An 18,736-nucleotide genomic window follows, 5' to 3' on the forward strand; every position below is an offset into this window, starting at 1 on the left:
ATCAATTGTACAATTAATAATGAAATGAAATAACTAGAAAAAACTTAAACATACGACCTACCTGTAAGGCTCCGACGCCACAGACCTGTGGAGGATTGGCCTTCGGGTGTTGGTAACAGCCCCTCCTAACCCCGAGGGGTAGGGGAGGACTGGGAACAGACACGGGCGGCCAGACTCAATGGCGCTCACGTACACCAGTTTTATTAAAAAATAAAATGGTTACGCAGCTTTCACAGGCTGATCGACACCTACCCGCTATTAACCAATGTTAAGAATAGAATAGTGTCAATCAACTCACCTGTTCCCGGGTCCCTCGTTTGTGCTGCTCGGAACGTTACCGCGCCGAAACAGCTGACGCCAGATGAAACACTCTCGCGTAGGATCACTTCTGCACAGCACACGACACACAAGGATATCCTGAACGCACTGACGAGATAAGTCGCTGTACGATACGCCACACAGTGATATCGTTGAGTCTCTGTGAGCACTTAGCAGCCTTTTAGTAGTGTTCTACTTCATGCCAACCATCAAAAATAAATAATAGTTTAAAAAAACTAACAAAATACGCTTTTATAGAAAATCCAACTAAAAAATAGAAAATAAATTTTAAATAAAAAAGGGTAAGAAAAAATTATTGATTTTATTGTCAAAAACAAAGCGTGGGGTGCTTTTCAGGATATTAACAAAATAACCCTTCTACTCATATCTGTTCATAAAATATTTATAACTACTGATACCATGTACCCCACGCTTTAAAAGCGTATTTTGTAAAAAAAATTAAACTATTATTTATTTTTAATTTTTTAGTTGAACCTTTTTTTTTTCTTTTTTTTAAATATTGAATTTCATCGGTCCCTAATAAGTACACCAAATTTCGAGTTAAGCTGACGTTTTGAAGGGGGTCAAAATCATGTTCAAGGATTACGTTCTCACTTTAACCTCAAGACATACCTGAGTGCTATCAATACTATCATTAATCAAATTTAATTCTCGATCTTTCTCAGTGAGAGTGATTTCGTCGCTAGTTATTTCTTTTAAATTAGTAGATTTTCGATCGCTGGCAACATCGCTTCGCCACGTAGGCTCTTCGGATAATTCCCAGAGATGTATTGAACTAAGTGGAAAAACAAAGACATATATTCGTAAGTTTTTTTTTATTGCTTGATGGGTTGTCCAGCTCACAGCCCACCTGGTGTTAAGTGGTTACCGGAGCCCATAGAAATCTACAAGGTAAATGCGCCAATCACCTTGAGATATAAGTTCTAAGGTCTCAGTATAGTTACAACGGCTCACAAAAGGTCCTACCACCAAAAATTACGCAAAATATAATTTTGCGGGTTTGATTTTTATTACACGTACTTATTGCTTCACCGTGGAAGTCAATCGTGAACATTTGTTAAGTACGTATTTCATTAGAAAAATTCTTACATGCCTGCGGGATTCGAACTCCGGTGCATCGCTCAACACGAATGCACCGGACGCCTAATCATTTAGGCCACGAAGACCGGGGCAGGCCGAGGTATTGTGATGAGATTGGAATTTTTTTTATGATGGCGTGTGCGATATTACACGTACTAATTTTGATGTTCACAACTGACTTCTACGGTGAAGGAATAACATTGTGTAATAAAAATCAAACCCCAAAAATAAATTATAATTGCGTTATTACTGATGGTAGGACGTCTTGTGGGCCCGCACGGGTATGATCTACCACTCTGCATATTTCTGCTGCGAAACACTATTGCGTTCCAGTTTGAAGGATGAGATCGTTGTAGAGCTTAGAATTGGAATCATATCATAAGTAGATGCCGGCATATAAGTTATTGATGTATATGAGATCCGGCAACTTAATAACAGGCAGTCCGTGCCCACGTTTAGCCGTCTAACCTATAAAAGAGTTAACATGTCACAGCTACAGTATACTATCAGATATTTCGTTGTCAATTTCATATTTTTACCAATACAATACACAAACCTCACAAACTAAACTCACCCGTCTACCAACGCTGCCACGAAAATACCATCGGTGTTGCCTTGAAACTGTCCCAGAATAATACCATCGATCGAAATTAATATTTTAATGGGTTCGAATCTTGCAACACCGACGTCCCAAATACATAGAACACGTTTGTTGTCTAAATCTTTTCGACTGTGTACCGTCATGATTAAATTGCTTTTCTCTTTCGAATATATGATTTTCGTTACTTTTGATTGTACAATGAAGTTTAATCTATCATCATCAACATTAAAATTAACCATAACGTATCCTTGGCTAAATGGCAATTTTGTGTTTCTATTTAAATCAATCAATTCTCTTTTACCGACGTTCTTATTAAGAGCGCTAAAAATTTTTCTTCCGGTTCTCTTCAAAAATCTCCTCAAACGATTACGTTCATAAACGATTCCTTTTAGTCTTTTTTCGTATTTTTCGTATGGCAACATTTCGCCGGTACCGACGCCATTCCTCTGTTCCAAATAAATCCTCAAGGGATTGCGTTTATAAACATCATCCATTTCGATCTCAACGTTGCTCGCATTAAAATCGTTAGATTTCGTCAAAAAACTAAACCTCGACATATAATCTACTGTACATTCGCTGTATTTTCTAGAACAAACACTCGGGTACACGTATATATCGTTATACGTAAAATCCACAGGGTTCTGCGTCCATTTATGACATAATAATATCGCATCGGTTTGTGTCTCTTGATTCGCGCCGTCATCGAAAGTCTGAGAGCTGTTCTGAGCGCGGCCGCTTCGACCGAAGCTAGACATGTACTTTTCGTAGGCAATAGGTTTCGCTTCGAACAAAACATACGATACTTCGTGCAGACTGACCATGCCTAGTATATCGGCAGCGCGCCGTTTTAACATCTCTAGAACGCGTCGCTTCCGTTTCCATTCCCTCGATCTAGTACCGAAATCTATAAAGTTTTGCCTGAAACAAAACGAAATTCAATAATAATATTTCGATTTTATGGCTAGTGAAATGAAAATTATTTTTTTAAATAACTTTGACGTAAATACTTCTTAAGAATCTTTTTTTTTTCCTGCCCAAGCTCATAGCCGTGAGAGGCTATGTCAGTGTAACAAGAGCCGTGCTTCGCAGAATCTACCACCAGATCGGAAACGCGACCCACTGAGAAGATCCAAATCCAAAAAGCCAAATCGGTCCAGCCGTTCTCGAGTTTTAGCGAGACTAACGAACAGCAGTTCATTTATATATATGTCGTGGTTAACGACTTTTAGTAATATTGAGACGTTGTTTTGACTATTATTTTAAATGATGAATGTTGTTTTGATAAATATCACAAAATGTAGGGTAGACTCCGTGACGCCACAGTATGGGGTGGCGTTACGTGGACAGAGTCGTGGCATTCCGTGTCAGACAGTCATTCAGTCCGTATCGGACGGTCCGTCCGTCTCAGTCAGTGAGTCTCTGGCAGTCAGTCAGTCGGTCTGTCGGTGTGTGGAACGAAACTGTCGGTTTACCCTGTCATTGTGAAAGTTGTGTGTGTTGAGTTTCAATAATTTTATTATTCAAAAGGTTTTATTGACTTTTTATAAACTGAGTTCAACCAAATACGAGTGATGACGGAAACTATCGCTTAGCCATCCCTGGCGCGCGCGCCGACATATATATGTATATAAGATAGAATAGATAAGTACTATTATTGATCGAAGAATGGGAGAGTCGTACCCTCGTAATGAGGAGAATGACGCAAGGAGGAATAGAAAACTACGTGCATCAGTAATACCTATCAACGCATTCGTGGACGGTTCGCAAGCTTGACACGGCGCTGGAAGAGCTCATCTCCTGGAAGCCCTCGTCGGTGAGGGACGGCTTTTTGTCGCTCTGATCTTCTGAATCCTCAACGATGAACTCCATGGTGGAAGCCTTGGCTTTGGCTGACCGATCTCGAAGATCATAGCTGCCTACGCACGAACACAGAAACCGTTTAATATGATCCGATATGTTAAGATGCAATGCTATTTCGTTATTACTATCGAGGAGCTTTTCGCGTGGAGCTTACCCCTCCAAAAGCTCGGTTTAGTGATTAGTGTTTTCATCGACTTTCGCGAGACGTTGACTGATTTAAAACTACTTAATTTTTATCGTCAATGATACATTATTTGTGAAATTTCAAGAATAATAAGTTCACAGTTTTCGTGGTCGCCGACTGTGATGTTTCTTATAATACGGTCTTTTAGTAATTGAGAATTTGCCCAAATCAACTGTACTTTTTGCTTTTTGTCAGTTAGAAACTTAGAAGCGTATTCATTTTCCTATTTCGGAAGACGTATACAATAATAGCGCAAAACTAAAATTAAAGTTATACTATTTCTACCACAAGTAAAACTTACACTTTCAAACTAGGACGATAGAAGTAAGGAGCGTCATCTTGTTTAGGGAAAGTGTCTATATAGTGTTACCGTGAACGAATAACAAAGTGTAATAAAAATGAAACCCGCCAAAATTATGAGGTTTTTATTAATTTATTTTTTATTGCCCTAGTAGGCAGACGAGCGTATGGCCTCACATTATGGTGAGTGGTTACCGTCGCCCATGGACTTAAGCAATGCCAGGGACAGAGCCAAGCCGCTGCCTACCGTTAAGTACTCTCCAAAAGCCTCGTGTGAAAAATTCATATTTGACTCCATACAGAGGAGGGCCGTTCGGATTGTCGATAATCCCATTCTCACGGATCGCTTGGAACCTCTGGGTCTGCGGAGGGACTTCGGTTCTCTCTGTATTTTGTACCGTATGTTCCATGGGGAGTGCTCTGAGGAATTGTTCGAGATGATACCGGCATCTCGTTTTTACCATCGCACCGCCCGCCACCGTAGTAGAGTTCATCCATACTACCTGGAGCCACTGCGGTCATCCACAGTGCGTTTCCAGAGGACTTTTTTGCCACGTACCATCCGGCTATGGAATGAGCTCCCCTCCATGGTGTTTCCCGAGCGCTATGACATGTCCTTCTTCAAATGAGGCTTGTGGAGAGTATTAAACGGTAGGCAGCGGCTTGGCTCTGCCCCTGGCATTGCTGAAGTCCATGGGCGACGGTAACCACTCACCATTAGGTGGGCCGTACGCTCATCTGCCTACAAGGGCTAGCGCTCGAGAAACACCGTGGAGGGTAGCTCATTCCAAAGCCGGATGGTACGTGGCAAAAATGATCTCTGGAAACGCACTGTGGATGAACGCAGTGGCTCCAAGTAGTGTGGATGGAGTGTGTTCCGATGGAGGACGTAAATGCGTAATTACTGGTGATAGGATGTCTTGTGAGTCCGCACGGGTAGGTACCACTGCCCTGCCTATTTCTGGCGTGAAGCAGTAATGCGTTTCGGTTTGAAGGGTGGGGCAACTGTTGTACTGTAAAACTAAGACCTTAGAACTGTTATCTCAAGGTAGGTGGCGACATTCACGTTGTAGATGTCTATGGGCTTCGGTAAAAACTTAGCATCAGGTTGACAGTGAGCTGGTCCATCCGCCTTAGCAATTAAAATCCTGTAACCGGTAAGCTATTGTTGGAAGACTCGACGAAACAGCGCTAGTGTAGGAAGTGGGAATGATATAGTAATAGCAGTTTTACTCGTAAACAAAGCGAAGTGTGCTGGGTTGAAAAATTTATTAATAATCATGACTTAAAAAATAATCAGTATTTAAAATCTCAACTATTTATTACTACTAACTATTACTATTTACGTGTGAAATGTTTTTTTCCTTTTTTTTTTTTTTTTTTTTTTTTTTTCCTACCTAAGCTGAGAGCCTTGAGAGGCTATGTCAGCGTAACCCTAACTTTAGTAGGTGAGCTCACGGGGCTCAAACCTGACGATGTTGCTAACACGAACCCTAGCAAGAGTCGTGCTTCGCAGAATCTACCACCGGATCGGAAACGCGACCCACTGAGAAGATCCGGCGAGAAACTCAGTGGGCTGTGTCTGAGAGTTAATTTACTCGTCGAGCCCTTCGTCGCAAGCGACGGGTTCGACGAGAACGGTGACCGGTGCTTGAAGTACCTAGAAGCACCGTTAGTGGATCGGGCGGATCCGAGATGACGTGTTTTGGGCGACGTCGACTGCTTTCCATTCTGTCCGCAGGATCGGGAATGTAGTTACCGGCGGCCACGATGAGAGGGTTCTCGTGTCGTGCCGCTTTATCGAAGTGGCGCATGGACGCCGACTGCAGATACTTACTGATGGACTCTAAGTCCAGGTCGTCATGGAGGTCGACGTTCCTGACGAACCACGGGGCTCCGACGGCTATCCTGCAAAAACGGGATTGAATAATTTGGAATGATTTCAAGTGTATGCGGGCCGCGTGAGCGAACACTACACTTGCATAGGTCATGACGGGGCGTATGCAAGTTTTGTAGAGTGTCACCTTATTTCTAAGGGACATTTTACTTCGCCTACATATCATCGGGTAGAGACGTCCTAGAATGAAGGCGGCACGATCGCGTACCGTCTTGATGTGGGGGCGGAATGTCATCCTACTGTCGAGGGTGACGCCTAAATATTTGACCTTCGGGGCCCACGGTATGGGCTGGTCGAACATCGTGATCGGGCGAACGGCGGGGGCGGGGGTATTGACGCGCCTAGTCGGGAGGGGGATGCTCAGCGTGGTGTTCGGAGGGCGACCCCTTTTGAAGAGCACCGCTGTGCTTTTCGTGGGGTTAATGTCGATGCGCCACTTCCGGAACCACTGTCCCATGGTGGTAGCTGCGGTCTGAAGTCGTCGATGAAGCAACGCCTTCTTCCTACACGAGTAGTAGATGGCGGTGTCATCGGCGAAGAGCGCCAGATGGGTCTCCGGAGACCGGGGTATATCGTTGATATACAAACTGAATAGTAACGGGGAGAGGGCGGAGCCTTGCGGGACTCCGGCTGTGACGTGACGGGGCCGGGAACGCGTTCCCTCGACTCGATATCGGAACGAACGGTTCGACAAGTAGTCTCGTATGATGAGCACGAGTCTGTCTGGCACTCCCATGTTATACAGTTTGAATATCAAACCGTTGTGCCAGACTTTGTCGAACGCCTTCGCTATATCGAAGAAGAGGGCTCCTGTCAGAATGGGTTTCCGCCTGTTCAGCCCTAGTAAGATGTGCTCCGTGAGGCGGTGCACTTGATGGACGCACGAGTGTCTGGCGCGGAATCCAAACTGCTCGTCTATAAGAATTTTATTCGCGGATACGAAATCCCAGAGGCGTTTACGAAGGAGCCGTTCGTATAATTTGCCTATCGCCGGGAGGAGACTGATGGGGCGGTAACTCGCGGTTTCGTTATTCGGTTTGCCCGGCTTGTGTATGCCGATAACGTCCGCTTCTTTCCACGCCGCGGGAAAGATGCAGTTCGTCATAGCAGCATTTAATATCGTGGCCAACATCGTTATCAGTTGGGCTGGTAACAGTTTTAGCGCGCGGTTGCGGATGCCGTCGGAGCCGGGAGCTTTCCGTGGTTGTAGGCTATCGATCGCCTCCTTAACCTCGGAAGTGGTAATGGGGGTAACGCGTCCGAGGGCGGCAGGGAAGCTCTGCGCTCGACCTCCCTGTCGACGAACTCGGTGTGTTCGGGGTCCGCGTGTTGAGTGCTGGTGGTGCACTGTTCTTGCAGTGCATCGGCCAGCAACTCTGCCTTGTCATCGTCATCGTAAGCCGGTGGTTGGCCTGAGGGGCGTACGAGAGGCGGCATAGTGACGATAGTTTCGGACTTGAGGGTCCTAGCTAGTCGCCAGTATGCTTGGTGAGTGGGCGCGAGTTCTTTTAAATAACTATCCCAGTTTTCGTTTCGGGCGTCGCTCAAGCGGGATTTGACCTCCCGCTGTAAGCGACGCATCCGAGTCCGGTTTGAATCCGTGGGATATCGATCGTAGGCCCGGATTGCCGCATTCCTAACTCTTACGAGGTCCCTAAGATCGGGGAAAGTCTGATGCGGTGGAAGCTATCCTCCACATCGACTTGCTTTGAAGATCTTGTGATCGCCGTCGAGACGTGATCAGTGAAGATGTTTATGGATTCGACGGTGTCCTCGGGGATGGAGTTGAATCCGGGCCGCAAGGGAGGATTGGTGGAGCGGTGTCAGCTAAGCACGTGCCTAGCTTCTTCCAATCCACCATGGTCCTCGTATCTGGTTCGCGGTTGAGGGGGCGACCGAGCTGCATGACGACAGGTCGGTGGTCTGAGTCGAGTTCTGACATTGCCTCGATGGAGCGCAAGCGCAGAGTTACGTTCCTCAGCAGTGCCAGATCTATTGTGCTCGGACGACGCGCGGCGTTGTACGGATAGCACGTGGGGGTCGGGGGTTGAATATCTCGAATGTGAGGTCGTCTATGAACGCGTCGAGACGCCTACCGTTCACATTCGTACGATGGCAGTTCCACCTAGTGTGGTGGCAATTTAAATCGCCTGCCAGAATGACCGCGTCCCCCATACCGAGCAGTGTCTCGAGGTCACTGCTCAGGAGGGGTTTGTCAGGAGGGAGATATACGGATGCGATGACGATCGGCTGGTGTCCCGTCAGCGCGATGCGGCACACTGACGCCTCGATATGTAAGAGCGAGGGAGTATCGAGAGGGACGCAGTGCAGGGCCCTCCTATAGTAAATGACAGTCCCGCCCTTGCGGGTGGAGAGTCTGTCATTCCTAACCATGACGTAATTCGCGACTTTGGGGTCGCGACGCGAGGGCTTTAGGAAGGTCTCCTGCACCAGAAGGATGTCGATGAGATTGTCACGTAGAAACTCATAAACCTGGTCGCGCTGACGCGCGAGTCCGTTAGCATTGTAGAATGCTAACTTCAAAGCATGGGGTTTTAATCTCGCGTTGCACGCCATTGATTACCGGTAATCAAACCAGCGTGCGCTGGACGGACTCGATGACGTCGATGTATTCGAACGTCGCGTTTAGGCGGTCTTCGGCCGTGACCGCTCTGCGCATGGCGTCGGCGAATGCACGCATGCGGTCAATATTTATCGCGGCGATGTAGTCGCGAATAATTGTAAAGTCGTTTGAGTGCGCGGGGCCGGGGCGAGGCGCGGGACCGGGCGCGGGGCGGGGCGCGGCGCGAGCAGGGGCTGGGGTGCCGGTGGTTTCCCTGCCAACGTGAGCGGCAGCGGTTTTGCCCACGCGGAGACGGTGGGCACCGGTGCCGGCACGAAGGCAGGTTTCGGCGCGCGGGGCGCCGAAGTCTTTGGGCCGACGGTTTTCAGTGGCGCGTTGGCCAGACGCTTCCGCGGGGCCTTGGGGCATCCGCGGTAGTTGGCCGTGTGACCCTGCTTTTGGCAGAGCACACAGCTCGGCGGTTCGGTCGCGGTCTCCTTGACCCGCGAGCAGTCGGCTGTCGCGTGGTCACCGAGGCACTTTACGCACCGCGGACGCGCGTGGCAATTGCGCGCGGAGTGGCCATAAAGTTGGCACCTATGGCACTGCCCGGGAGTGCCTTTTTTGTGTGGGGCCTCGACGGTGACCCCTGATAAACCGCAAACGGTGCGGAGACTTGAGGCGATCCGTTTGCCTTCCGGAGTAGGTTCTAGCGCGACGAGAACCATGTTATACGGGAACTTGTCCCGACCGCTGTGCATACGGTGCACACTTACTATCGGGTACGCCTGCCCGATTAGGTTTTCCTTAATTAGCTCGACGTCGAGCTCCTTTGGTACTCCGCGTATTACTACGCGGAGCTCGCGGTCCTCCTGGAGTGCATAGGTGTGGTAACCTATGCTCTCTTTTCGGAGGTAAGATGTGAGGGCCCTATGGTCGCCCGGCGTTGCGACCTTAATTTGAATCCCGTGCGCGAGATTACGCGCTTGGGAGTAATTTATTTTATTGGCCGTAAGGGCCTGGGATACCCGGTTCCACGCTGATTTTTCCCGTAGGATTACGGGCGGGGGCGCGGTAATTTTATTGACGGGCGCGGGTTTCGGCGACGGGGTTGCGCGGCGAGGGGAGTCGGGTGAGACCACGACTTTAGGTCGCGACGCGTTCGCGGCCTTGGGCTGTTTTGGCGCTGTGGACGGTTCCACGGCACGGGCGCGTTTTTTGCCGCGCGTGACGGTTTTGAACCCATCGGAGGTTCCGGGCTGCGGGCTCGTCGCGGACTCGAAGTCCATCTCCGATCCGGTATCGGAGTCTGAACCGGAGTTGGCGATTGACGACGCGACGGACGAGATCGGTGTAAACGTCGCGGGTGCGTTAGGCGCCTCGCTGGCGCTAGGCGCTTCATGAGTCGCTACGTGAATACGTGCGCTCGAAATGGATTTGGGGGCGGGGCATGTTTGTGCGGCTCTGAACGACGCGGCGAGGGACGCGGGCGGGGGGGTGCTTGCGCGGGCGGCCCTGTAGGCCGCGAATTCGGCCGTGAGGTTAGATAGGACCGGGTACTTCTCGGCAAGTAACCCGAGAAACCCTAATAACTCTTCTTCCATGGTTTCTTTTGCCCGGGGGGGGCGTCCCCGGGACTTAAGGCACACTCGCCGAAAGGCGAGTCCCCTGAGTAGGAGTTCACCCCCTGCGCTTTACCAGCTACAAGGGGGGGAGTGCCTATGCCGTGAGAACGGCAGTCAGCTGGGATTGGGGTGGATAGTTGGGAAGGTGGGACTCCACTGGGTTGTGAGAATGCCACAACAAGCGGTGATCTCAGTGGAGTTTTAGTCTCGAAAGAGACTGTTTTTCACGCCGAATAAATAATTAAATTTAATAAATGAGATGAGTGAAATGATAGTGTGAAGTTGTCGTTGCGAGTGCACAATCAACAAGCTCGAATCGCTTTTACGACACAAGGTCGCGACGCCAGCGATAGTGCGTCAAGAATTCGCAACAATGCCGCGATCGGTGCGACAACGACAATGCAACGAAACTCGAGACACAAGATCGCGACGGCAGCGACAATTTTTCGTAAAAACGCGTCCGGACTGTACGGCGATGCAATCGGAACTGGTTTTCCTTTTTAATTTAATATCTTACTCTAATAATTAATGGCACTGTTTTTAAAATCTTTCCACTTGTCACTGTGGCGCCCCCTGCATTGGCTTCTTTTCAGCGGACACTTTTTAATAGTCTGATACTGTACTCCTTACTTCTACCCTCCATATAAAAAATAGCACGGAAAATAATGCTACCTTCAATTAATGATAAGTCGCGATAAAACAATCTACATAAAGACAAAATTATCAAACTGATATTAAAGCTTGTTAAAGCTCACCAGAATCCAACATGTTCTCTTCGTCTCTGACCTCCTTTGAGGTCGCGAGTCGGTCATGTCCAACCTCGTGATGAGGTTCGGTGTGATCGTCACTATCAGCCGAACTACCATCACCAGGCGGTGACGCATCACTGTGATACGACTCGAAATCCGATTCGTAGCTTTCAAAGTCATCTTCATAGCTTACCTCATCTTCACTTGTGTTCTCCTTGAAATTTTCATTAAACAAATCATCAAATGTGCACTTGTTTTATTGCATAGATGGGTGGACGAGCTCACAGCATACCTGGTGTTAAGTGGTTACCGCAGCCCATAGACATCTACAACGTAAATGCGCCACCCACCTTGAGATATGAGTTCTAAGATCTCAGTATAGTTACAACGGCTGCCCCACCCTTCAAACCAAAACGCATTACTGCTTCACGGCAAAAATAGGCAGGGTGGTGCTACCTATCCGTGCGGACCCACAAAAGGTCTTACCACCAGTAAGTTTGTACAAATGGTAGCTCTCACCCATTTCTGCTGTGTTGCAGTAATGAGTTCCTGTTCGAAGGGTGGGGCACCCGTTGTACTGTACTGTAAAAGCTAAGACTCAGAACGCATGTCTCCAGATGGGCGGTGGCACTAACGTGGTTAATGGCTATATTCTCCGGGATCACTTAACACCAGGTAGGTCGTGAGCTCCTTCAAAACTTTAGTTAGTCTTAAATAGAACGTATTAATTTAATAATGGACACAGAGAAAGACATTCTGGTAATTCGTAACGCGACCGTATAATAAATGAACAATCTTGAAATTAGAAACGAAATTTAGTACGCAATGTAACTCAATTGAAATCAGCTGACAGGCAAGGTCAATGGCCTCGAGCTACGCGAATCTACCTTCGTTTTAGACTGACGAAACATGAATTAAAATAACCAGCATTTGAACTTAGATTAAGAATTATTCTCAAAACACGTTGAGTTTCAATAATTGTTGAAATTCCAAAAATCCTAAAGATCCGCACAGGTCCGCGAGGACGCCATCTTTAAATTAAACTCACCTTTGATTCGCCGTCATCCAAACCCACAAAAAACGCTTTAGGCTGAGCGGTCAGCTTTTTCGATAGATTCCTCATCTCAGCGTTGTTATCAACAACGTCGGCCGTCAGTATTTTCACTTCATTCTCGTCCAAAGTTCGCGTTTTACTCCTTTGCCTTTCGTTGACGTTTTCCGGGACTGTAACGCGTTTTGTTGATCTCGCAACACTGCCTTCGCCTTTCAAACTGTCACTGTCACTCTCGAAAAAACGGCCGCTTTCCTTTTTGCTTGCAACACTAGATTCTTCACGTTCCAATTTCGGACGGCCATCAATTGTGGTTCGTTTGTCGTCTAAAATTTTTCGTTTTTGGGTGACAGCTGAATTTGCTTTTAAAAAAGGTAATTCTTTTGCTATTCTTGTAGTTCGTTTAGCTTCAGCGCTGGACTCTGCCGTTTTGTCGATGGAAGACTTACTGACAACACTGATGATCGAAGTCGATTTCAATAAGTCTTTCATTGGAGATTCCTTTGTAGTTCTCGTTGCGTTCAGAGACTTTCTAGGCGCTTTAACGCTGCTTAGCGATGTCTGACTTTTTTGCGTATAAATATCGGCTGCGGTAGATTTCCGTTGGTAAGCTCTTGGTGTCGCAACAGCGTGACTGATTTTTTTTATTTTATCATCTGGCAACTTTTTCGCTGTTTCCGCCTCTCCGGATTTTTCTTTTTTAATTTTCTCCGTCGTCATTTTCTTTTGAGCCTGCATTGTGACAGCTCACTGAAATTTACAAGTCCTTTCAAAAAAACAAAATTCTATGATTGCATGTGTGATTGTTCTCTATGCGTCCCCAGCCTGGTGGTAGGACCTCTTGTGAGTCCGCACGGGTAGGTACCACCACCCTGCCTATTTCCGTTGTGAAGCAGTAATGCGTTTCGGTTTGAAGGATGGGGCAGCCGTTGTAACTACACTGAGACCTTAGAACTTATATCTCAAGGTGGGTGGCGCATTTACGTTGTAATGTCTATGGGCTCCAGTAACCACTTAACACCAGGTGGGCTGTGAGATCGTCCACCCATATAAGCAAAAAAAAAGCCTTTCCGCGATAGCATCGCATGTTAGGGCGAAGCTGAAATAGCCTCTCAAAGCTATCAGCATAGGTAGGAAAAAAATAATATGAAACGGTCCTCATTACTTCTACTCACTTTAATTATAGGGCAAAGGACATTTGACACGCCCCGATTGGCAATAACGACATCCTCAATGTTGCAAGCATATTTATGTAAAAGTTCCGATCGATAACATTCGGACCGAGCAAGTTAAGTCGCTCCATGGAAGGTCTTCGCTTAGCCCAGATAATTTTACTAGTCAAATATACCTAGTCAGGTCATAAATTCTGTCACATGTTTAATGTAAAATAATTGAAACAAGTTTATTCATTATGTAACCGTTCATATACCAAAATGAACTTAACAAAACATAGATTCTTATGACACTAAAGTTTATTCAAAATGACCTCTGTGATTTTGAATACAGGCCTTCAATCTGCGTGGCCAGTCGTCTATCGCAGCACGAACGAGGTCCATGTCAATATCGGCGCCTGCCTTAATCAAGGATGTCTTGAGTGACTCCAAATTGGGATGAGGCTTTGAGCACGCCTTTTCCTCCAAGTGTTGCCATATCTTGTAATCTAACGGATTCAAATCTGGACTGGAGGAGGGCCAGTCTTCGTGCCGGATGCAGTCGATTTCGCGCGCCGCCAGCCAGTTTTGTGTGCTCTTCGCTCTATGAGCTGGCGCCGAATCTTGTTGGAATACCCAGTGCCTGTTATTGAACATGGTATGAGAAACAGGTTCCACGAGGTTCGTCAGGACTGTATTTTGATACACAACTGCATTCGTTTTTACACCTTTCTCACAAAAATGTACCTCTGTTAAGCCCCAATAAGAAACTCCCAACCATACCATGAGCGAGGATGGAAAATGACCTCGTTGGACACGCGGAATACGGTTGCTCGCTTCTTCACTACTGTGTGCGTACACCTTATCATTTTGTTTGTTGTAGCTCTCTTCTACGGTAAATTTTTTTTCATCCGAAAAAAGAATTTCCCGATATTTTTTCCCGCGTACCGCTTCAACAAAGCGCGGCATCTCTTCAGTCTCAGGTCCATTAGACGAGCATTCAAACGATGTCCTATTTTTCTTCGATATGCCCGAAGCCCTAAGTCTTCATTTAACACCCTTTTCACCGTGGTTCTGCTTAACCCCATCTGAAGGGCCAACAGTTTCTGCTTATGTTTGGGATTTCTTTGAATTCACGCCTTCACAGCTTTTATCACTGCTGGAGTCCTAACAGACCGAGGGCGACCACTTCTTGACGTGTCATCTACACTAGAGTCTTCATTGTATCGTTTGATGGTACGATAAACGAATCTTTTGGTTATATTCAAATTTTTCAGTATGTTAAAAATTTGAATTGGCGCGTAACCGCAACGATGCAACGCAATAACTGCAACACGGTCTTCGTTAAGCGTCCACTCCATATATAAAAATGAGTAAAATTCTAAAAGTATACATTTTTATTTTCATGAACAATTCGAAATTCAAATTCAATAAACTTTTTTGTGGCCAGCATTCTAAAAGAAAAGTTTTTACTGTGTGACAATACTTATGACCTGACTAGTTATATTCCTTCCAAATTCTCTATCAATATCTTTTTCAGCCCACATACGTCCTCTGCTAGACAATAATCAGGCCGTCGTAGCCTGCATCCAGCTGATTCTTACGACCTTTACCACTGTGCTTAATGCGAGTTTTTAACGTTTTCGATATCGTAAGAGTTAACTCAAATTTGTATGCAGTTGGAAAAGTGCCCCTGGCGGCAAACGTAAGCAAACGTTTCAACTCCATACAAATTTGATACAATTAAAATAGTCGCACTAAGCACACAGGTAGTCCGTCCACTTTGTGAGAGACCGCGATCGCCGCCCGAGAACATTTCGACTCCATCAGACAATCAGACGTAGTTTATTAATAAATTAATTATTTAAAAAAACTAAAATAAATACTTAATATTTTAAAAAAACTAACAACATACGCGTTTATAGAAAATCCAACTAAAAAATGAAAATAAATTTTAATAAATTTGAATTAAAAATAGTGTATGAAAAAGGATTTTATTGTCAAAAAAGCGTGGGGTGCTTTTCAGGATATTATCAAAATAACCCTTCTACCTTCATATCTGTTCATAAAATATTTATAACTACTGATACCATGCACCCCACACTTTTTTTTACTACAATAAAAAAAAATTTTTCTTACACTTTTTCTAATTCAATTTTATTAAAATGTATTTTCTATTTTTTAGTTAGATTTTCTATAAAATGCGTATTATTTATTTTTCAGTTTATAGTTGAATTTCAATTTTTCAATTATTTTTTTTTTATTTAAAATTGTCACCGGTCCCTAATAAGTATACCAAATTTCGAGTTAATCCGACGTTTTGAAGGGGGTCAAAATCATGTTCAAAGATTCCGTTACAAACATACATACGTCTGAAGCTAATACAAGCGTATTAAAAATACGTTTTTATAGAAAATCCATTTTAATAAATTTGATTCCTTCTTGGCCTTGACGCAGACACTATGGGTCTCAGGAAAACAAGAAATCGCTAATCCTGATTATCCTAGTAAGGATAACGGAACAATCTGTTTAAAATATTGTATTGTCATTGGTCCTTAATAAGTATACCAAATTTCGAGTTAATCCGACGTTTTGAAGGGAGTCTAAATCATGTTCAAAGATTCCGTTACATACTAACATACATACGTAAAAGCGTATTAAAAAAGAATAATTAAAACTAAACTTACCTTGAAATAACAATTAAAATGATCCGCAAACAAAATTCCTTTCACTTAACTACAGTTAAATTGTGCTACTTAATTTTAAGTTTTATTCAATTATATAGATGATTAGTTATTATAATATAGATGGTGTAATTTTTATAATTCAACATTTTGTTTAGTTTACTTGCGTGGTGAGTTTTCATTGGGAACATAGATCACTTAGTAAAGGGTTGGGGTGTTGTGTTTATTTTGTTGCTATGGTAACCATTTTAAGTTTTTTTTTTTCTTTGACTGCTCATTCTGACAGGCAAAGAAAACAGCGCCAATATAACCAAATATTTTTTTAAAACACAGAAGATATGTCTGTTGTATTAAAAGTAAAATGGAACTTAAATTAAAGGTGGTAGTAAGTGTTAGATGAGGTGAAATAACCTCTTAGTAAAATAGTCGCAATGTACTAAATGTTCAATGAACTTTTTCGCCAAATGTAGTGGCCTATTATTTCATTCACAACCACTGTTACAGCATGTGTAAACTTGAACAAAATAAACGAATTATGACAAACAAAATAAAACGAAATTCATGTAACTTGACACATGACGTTCCCGCCAAATAGTATCTTTCTCAGAATCCAAAAGCAATTTACAGACTCGCCGGAATCGATCGAGTCATTTCATCGCCTGCTGAGCTCTTTTTTTATTGTCTAGGTGGGTGAACGAGCTCACGGCCCACCTGATGTTAAGTGGTTACCGGAGCCCATAGACATTTACAACGTAAATGCCGCCACCCACCTTGAGATATGAATTCTAAGGTCCCAGTATAGATACAACGGCTGCCCCAACCTTAAAACCGAAAGGAATCTGATGCTGGACGATTAACGGGGCTCAGACATTACAACGCAAATACTCTCAGACAAGCGAACGAAGTCTCATTTTGGAACGAAGTTCCTTATGGGATGATGCGTAGGGGTACACTAACCGGGGAAAAATGTCCGTAACGTAAGATTTTTATTATTTATGTATAGTCTTAGTATGATGGCTATACAGTGTCTAATGTATAGTCTACGTGATGACGGTTGTTATTATTATACATATAAATAGCTGTTTCGTTGTATATTATTATTACATTTTTTTTAAAACACGCTTTCAATGGCTACATGCCAGCGACGAACTTAAAAAAATTGCGGCGACTAAAAAGGCCTATTTGGAGGAAGTCGAAAAAGAAAAGGAAGAATGACAGATGACTGCCAAAAAAGAAGGATGAAGAAAATTTACAGGTAAAGGGGATTTATATAAAAACTAATTGAGAGATAATTTTTAGGATATGCTTAAGCGTGTTTTCCTAAAGAGGTCCTTTATGAAAGGTTTTTACATTTATATAAACTTGTGTCTTTTCGTGACAAAAAAACACGTGTGGCACTCGGAGACTGCCGCGGTAAAGCTATTGCATAGCATGCAATTATAAATCGACAATAATAATTTAATATTAAAACAACAATAAAATAAGACCACGCTATATTTATAAACAATAACAAAAGCAAAACATTAACTGTCCCTTCACACTCATAATCTAGACCGCGCAAGGGAGAGATGGGCAGACTTTTCATGATGTGCATGCGGCACGCTTATTCACAAACACTACATAAGCGCAACGTGTGAATGTGTTAAACGCGAGCTACATAGTAGGCGTTGTGGGGGTGTCAGGTTATTTTCGTTACGGAATTTCTTGATTCAGTCGCCGCGCTCAAGGTCCGCGATAGAAGCTATGCAATAGCTTAAAAATCAAATTAACCAAACCAATTCGTTGTTAAACATGCCATCCTGACTATACATCAGAATTCTTCATTTAATCCTTTATTAAACAGAGAGGTGAAAAGCTATTTCATTTGGCCGACATTTATCTTTGTAATTATTATAGATAGGTACGTTTAATTTGGTATTGACATCAACAGTTCGATGTTTATAATTTAACTTCAATTAAAGTTTACTCCATTGAAATAGCTGAAAAAGTTTATTTTTATCATATTTTTTCCAAATTTTAAACTTTAATTGGCTCTCTTGTATAGTTCAAAAACGTTGCTTATGCCAAATTGCCTTTCATATCTCGATACGTTATTTAACAGGTGACAGGTACAATTGATAAGACAAAAGACATTCAATTCAACTTCACACAAAACTTGTTGTCTCTCGAAGTCGTCGTGGCCTAAAAGATGAGACGTTCGGTGCATTCGTGTTGAAGCGATGCACCGGTGTTCGAATCCCGCAGGCGGGTACCAATTTTTCTAATGAAATACGTACTCAACAAATGTTCACGATTGACTTCCACGGTGAAGGAATAAAAGTGTGTTATAAAAGAGAAACCCGCAAAATTCTAATTTGCGTAATTACTGGTGGTAGGACCGGTTGTGAGTCCGCGCGGGTAGGCCTAGGTAGGTAAATAGGCCCTTGCCTATTTCTGCCGTGAAGCAGTAATGTATTTCGGTTTGAAGGGTGGGGCAGCCGTTGTAACTATACTGAGACCTTACAACTTATATCTCAAGGTGGGTGGCGCATTTACGTTGTAGATGTCTATGGGCTCCAGTAACCACTTTACATCAGGTGGGCTGTGAGCTCGTCCACCCATCTAAGCAATAAAAAAAAAAGAATCGTTTGGTGAATTCCCACCATTTTACTG

The 18,736-nt window shown here is 44.3% G+C and overlaps 1 protein-coding gene across 1 annotated transcript in view; it reads right to left on the reverse strand.

Moving 5' to 3' along the window:
- Window positions 1-16,305, reverse strand: part of LOC114241688 (uncharacterized) — a 29,899-nt gene extending 13,594 nt beyond the window's left edge. The window contains exons 1-6 of the mRNA XM_028172607.2: window positions 16,088-16,305; window positions 12,247-12,999; window positions 11,205-11,412; window positions 3,759-3,936; window positions 1,994-2,938; window positions 952-1,114 (exon numbers count right to left, since the gene is read on the reverse strand). Coding sequence (XP_028028408.2) covers window positions 952-1,114; window positions 1,994-2,938; window positions 3,759-3,936; window positions 11,205-11,412; window positions 12,247-12,987 — 2,235 coding nt within the window. The 5' untranslated portion in view covers window positions 12,988-12,999; window positions 16,088-16,305. The remainder of the gene's footprint in view (window positions 1-951; window positions 1,115-1,993; window positions 2,939-3,758; window positions 3,937-11,204; window positions 11,413-12,246; window positions 13,000-16,087) is intronic.
- Window positions 16,306-18,736: the final 2,431 nt, after the last annotated feature.

The sequence above is a fragment of the Bombyx mandarina genome, chromosome 24 (genome assembly GCF_030267445.1).
Source record: "Bombyx mandarina strain Sakado chromosome 24, ASM3026744v2".
NCBI lineage: Eukaryota > Metazoa > Arthropoda > Insecta > Lepidoptera > Bombycidae > Bombyx > Bombyx mandarina.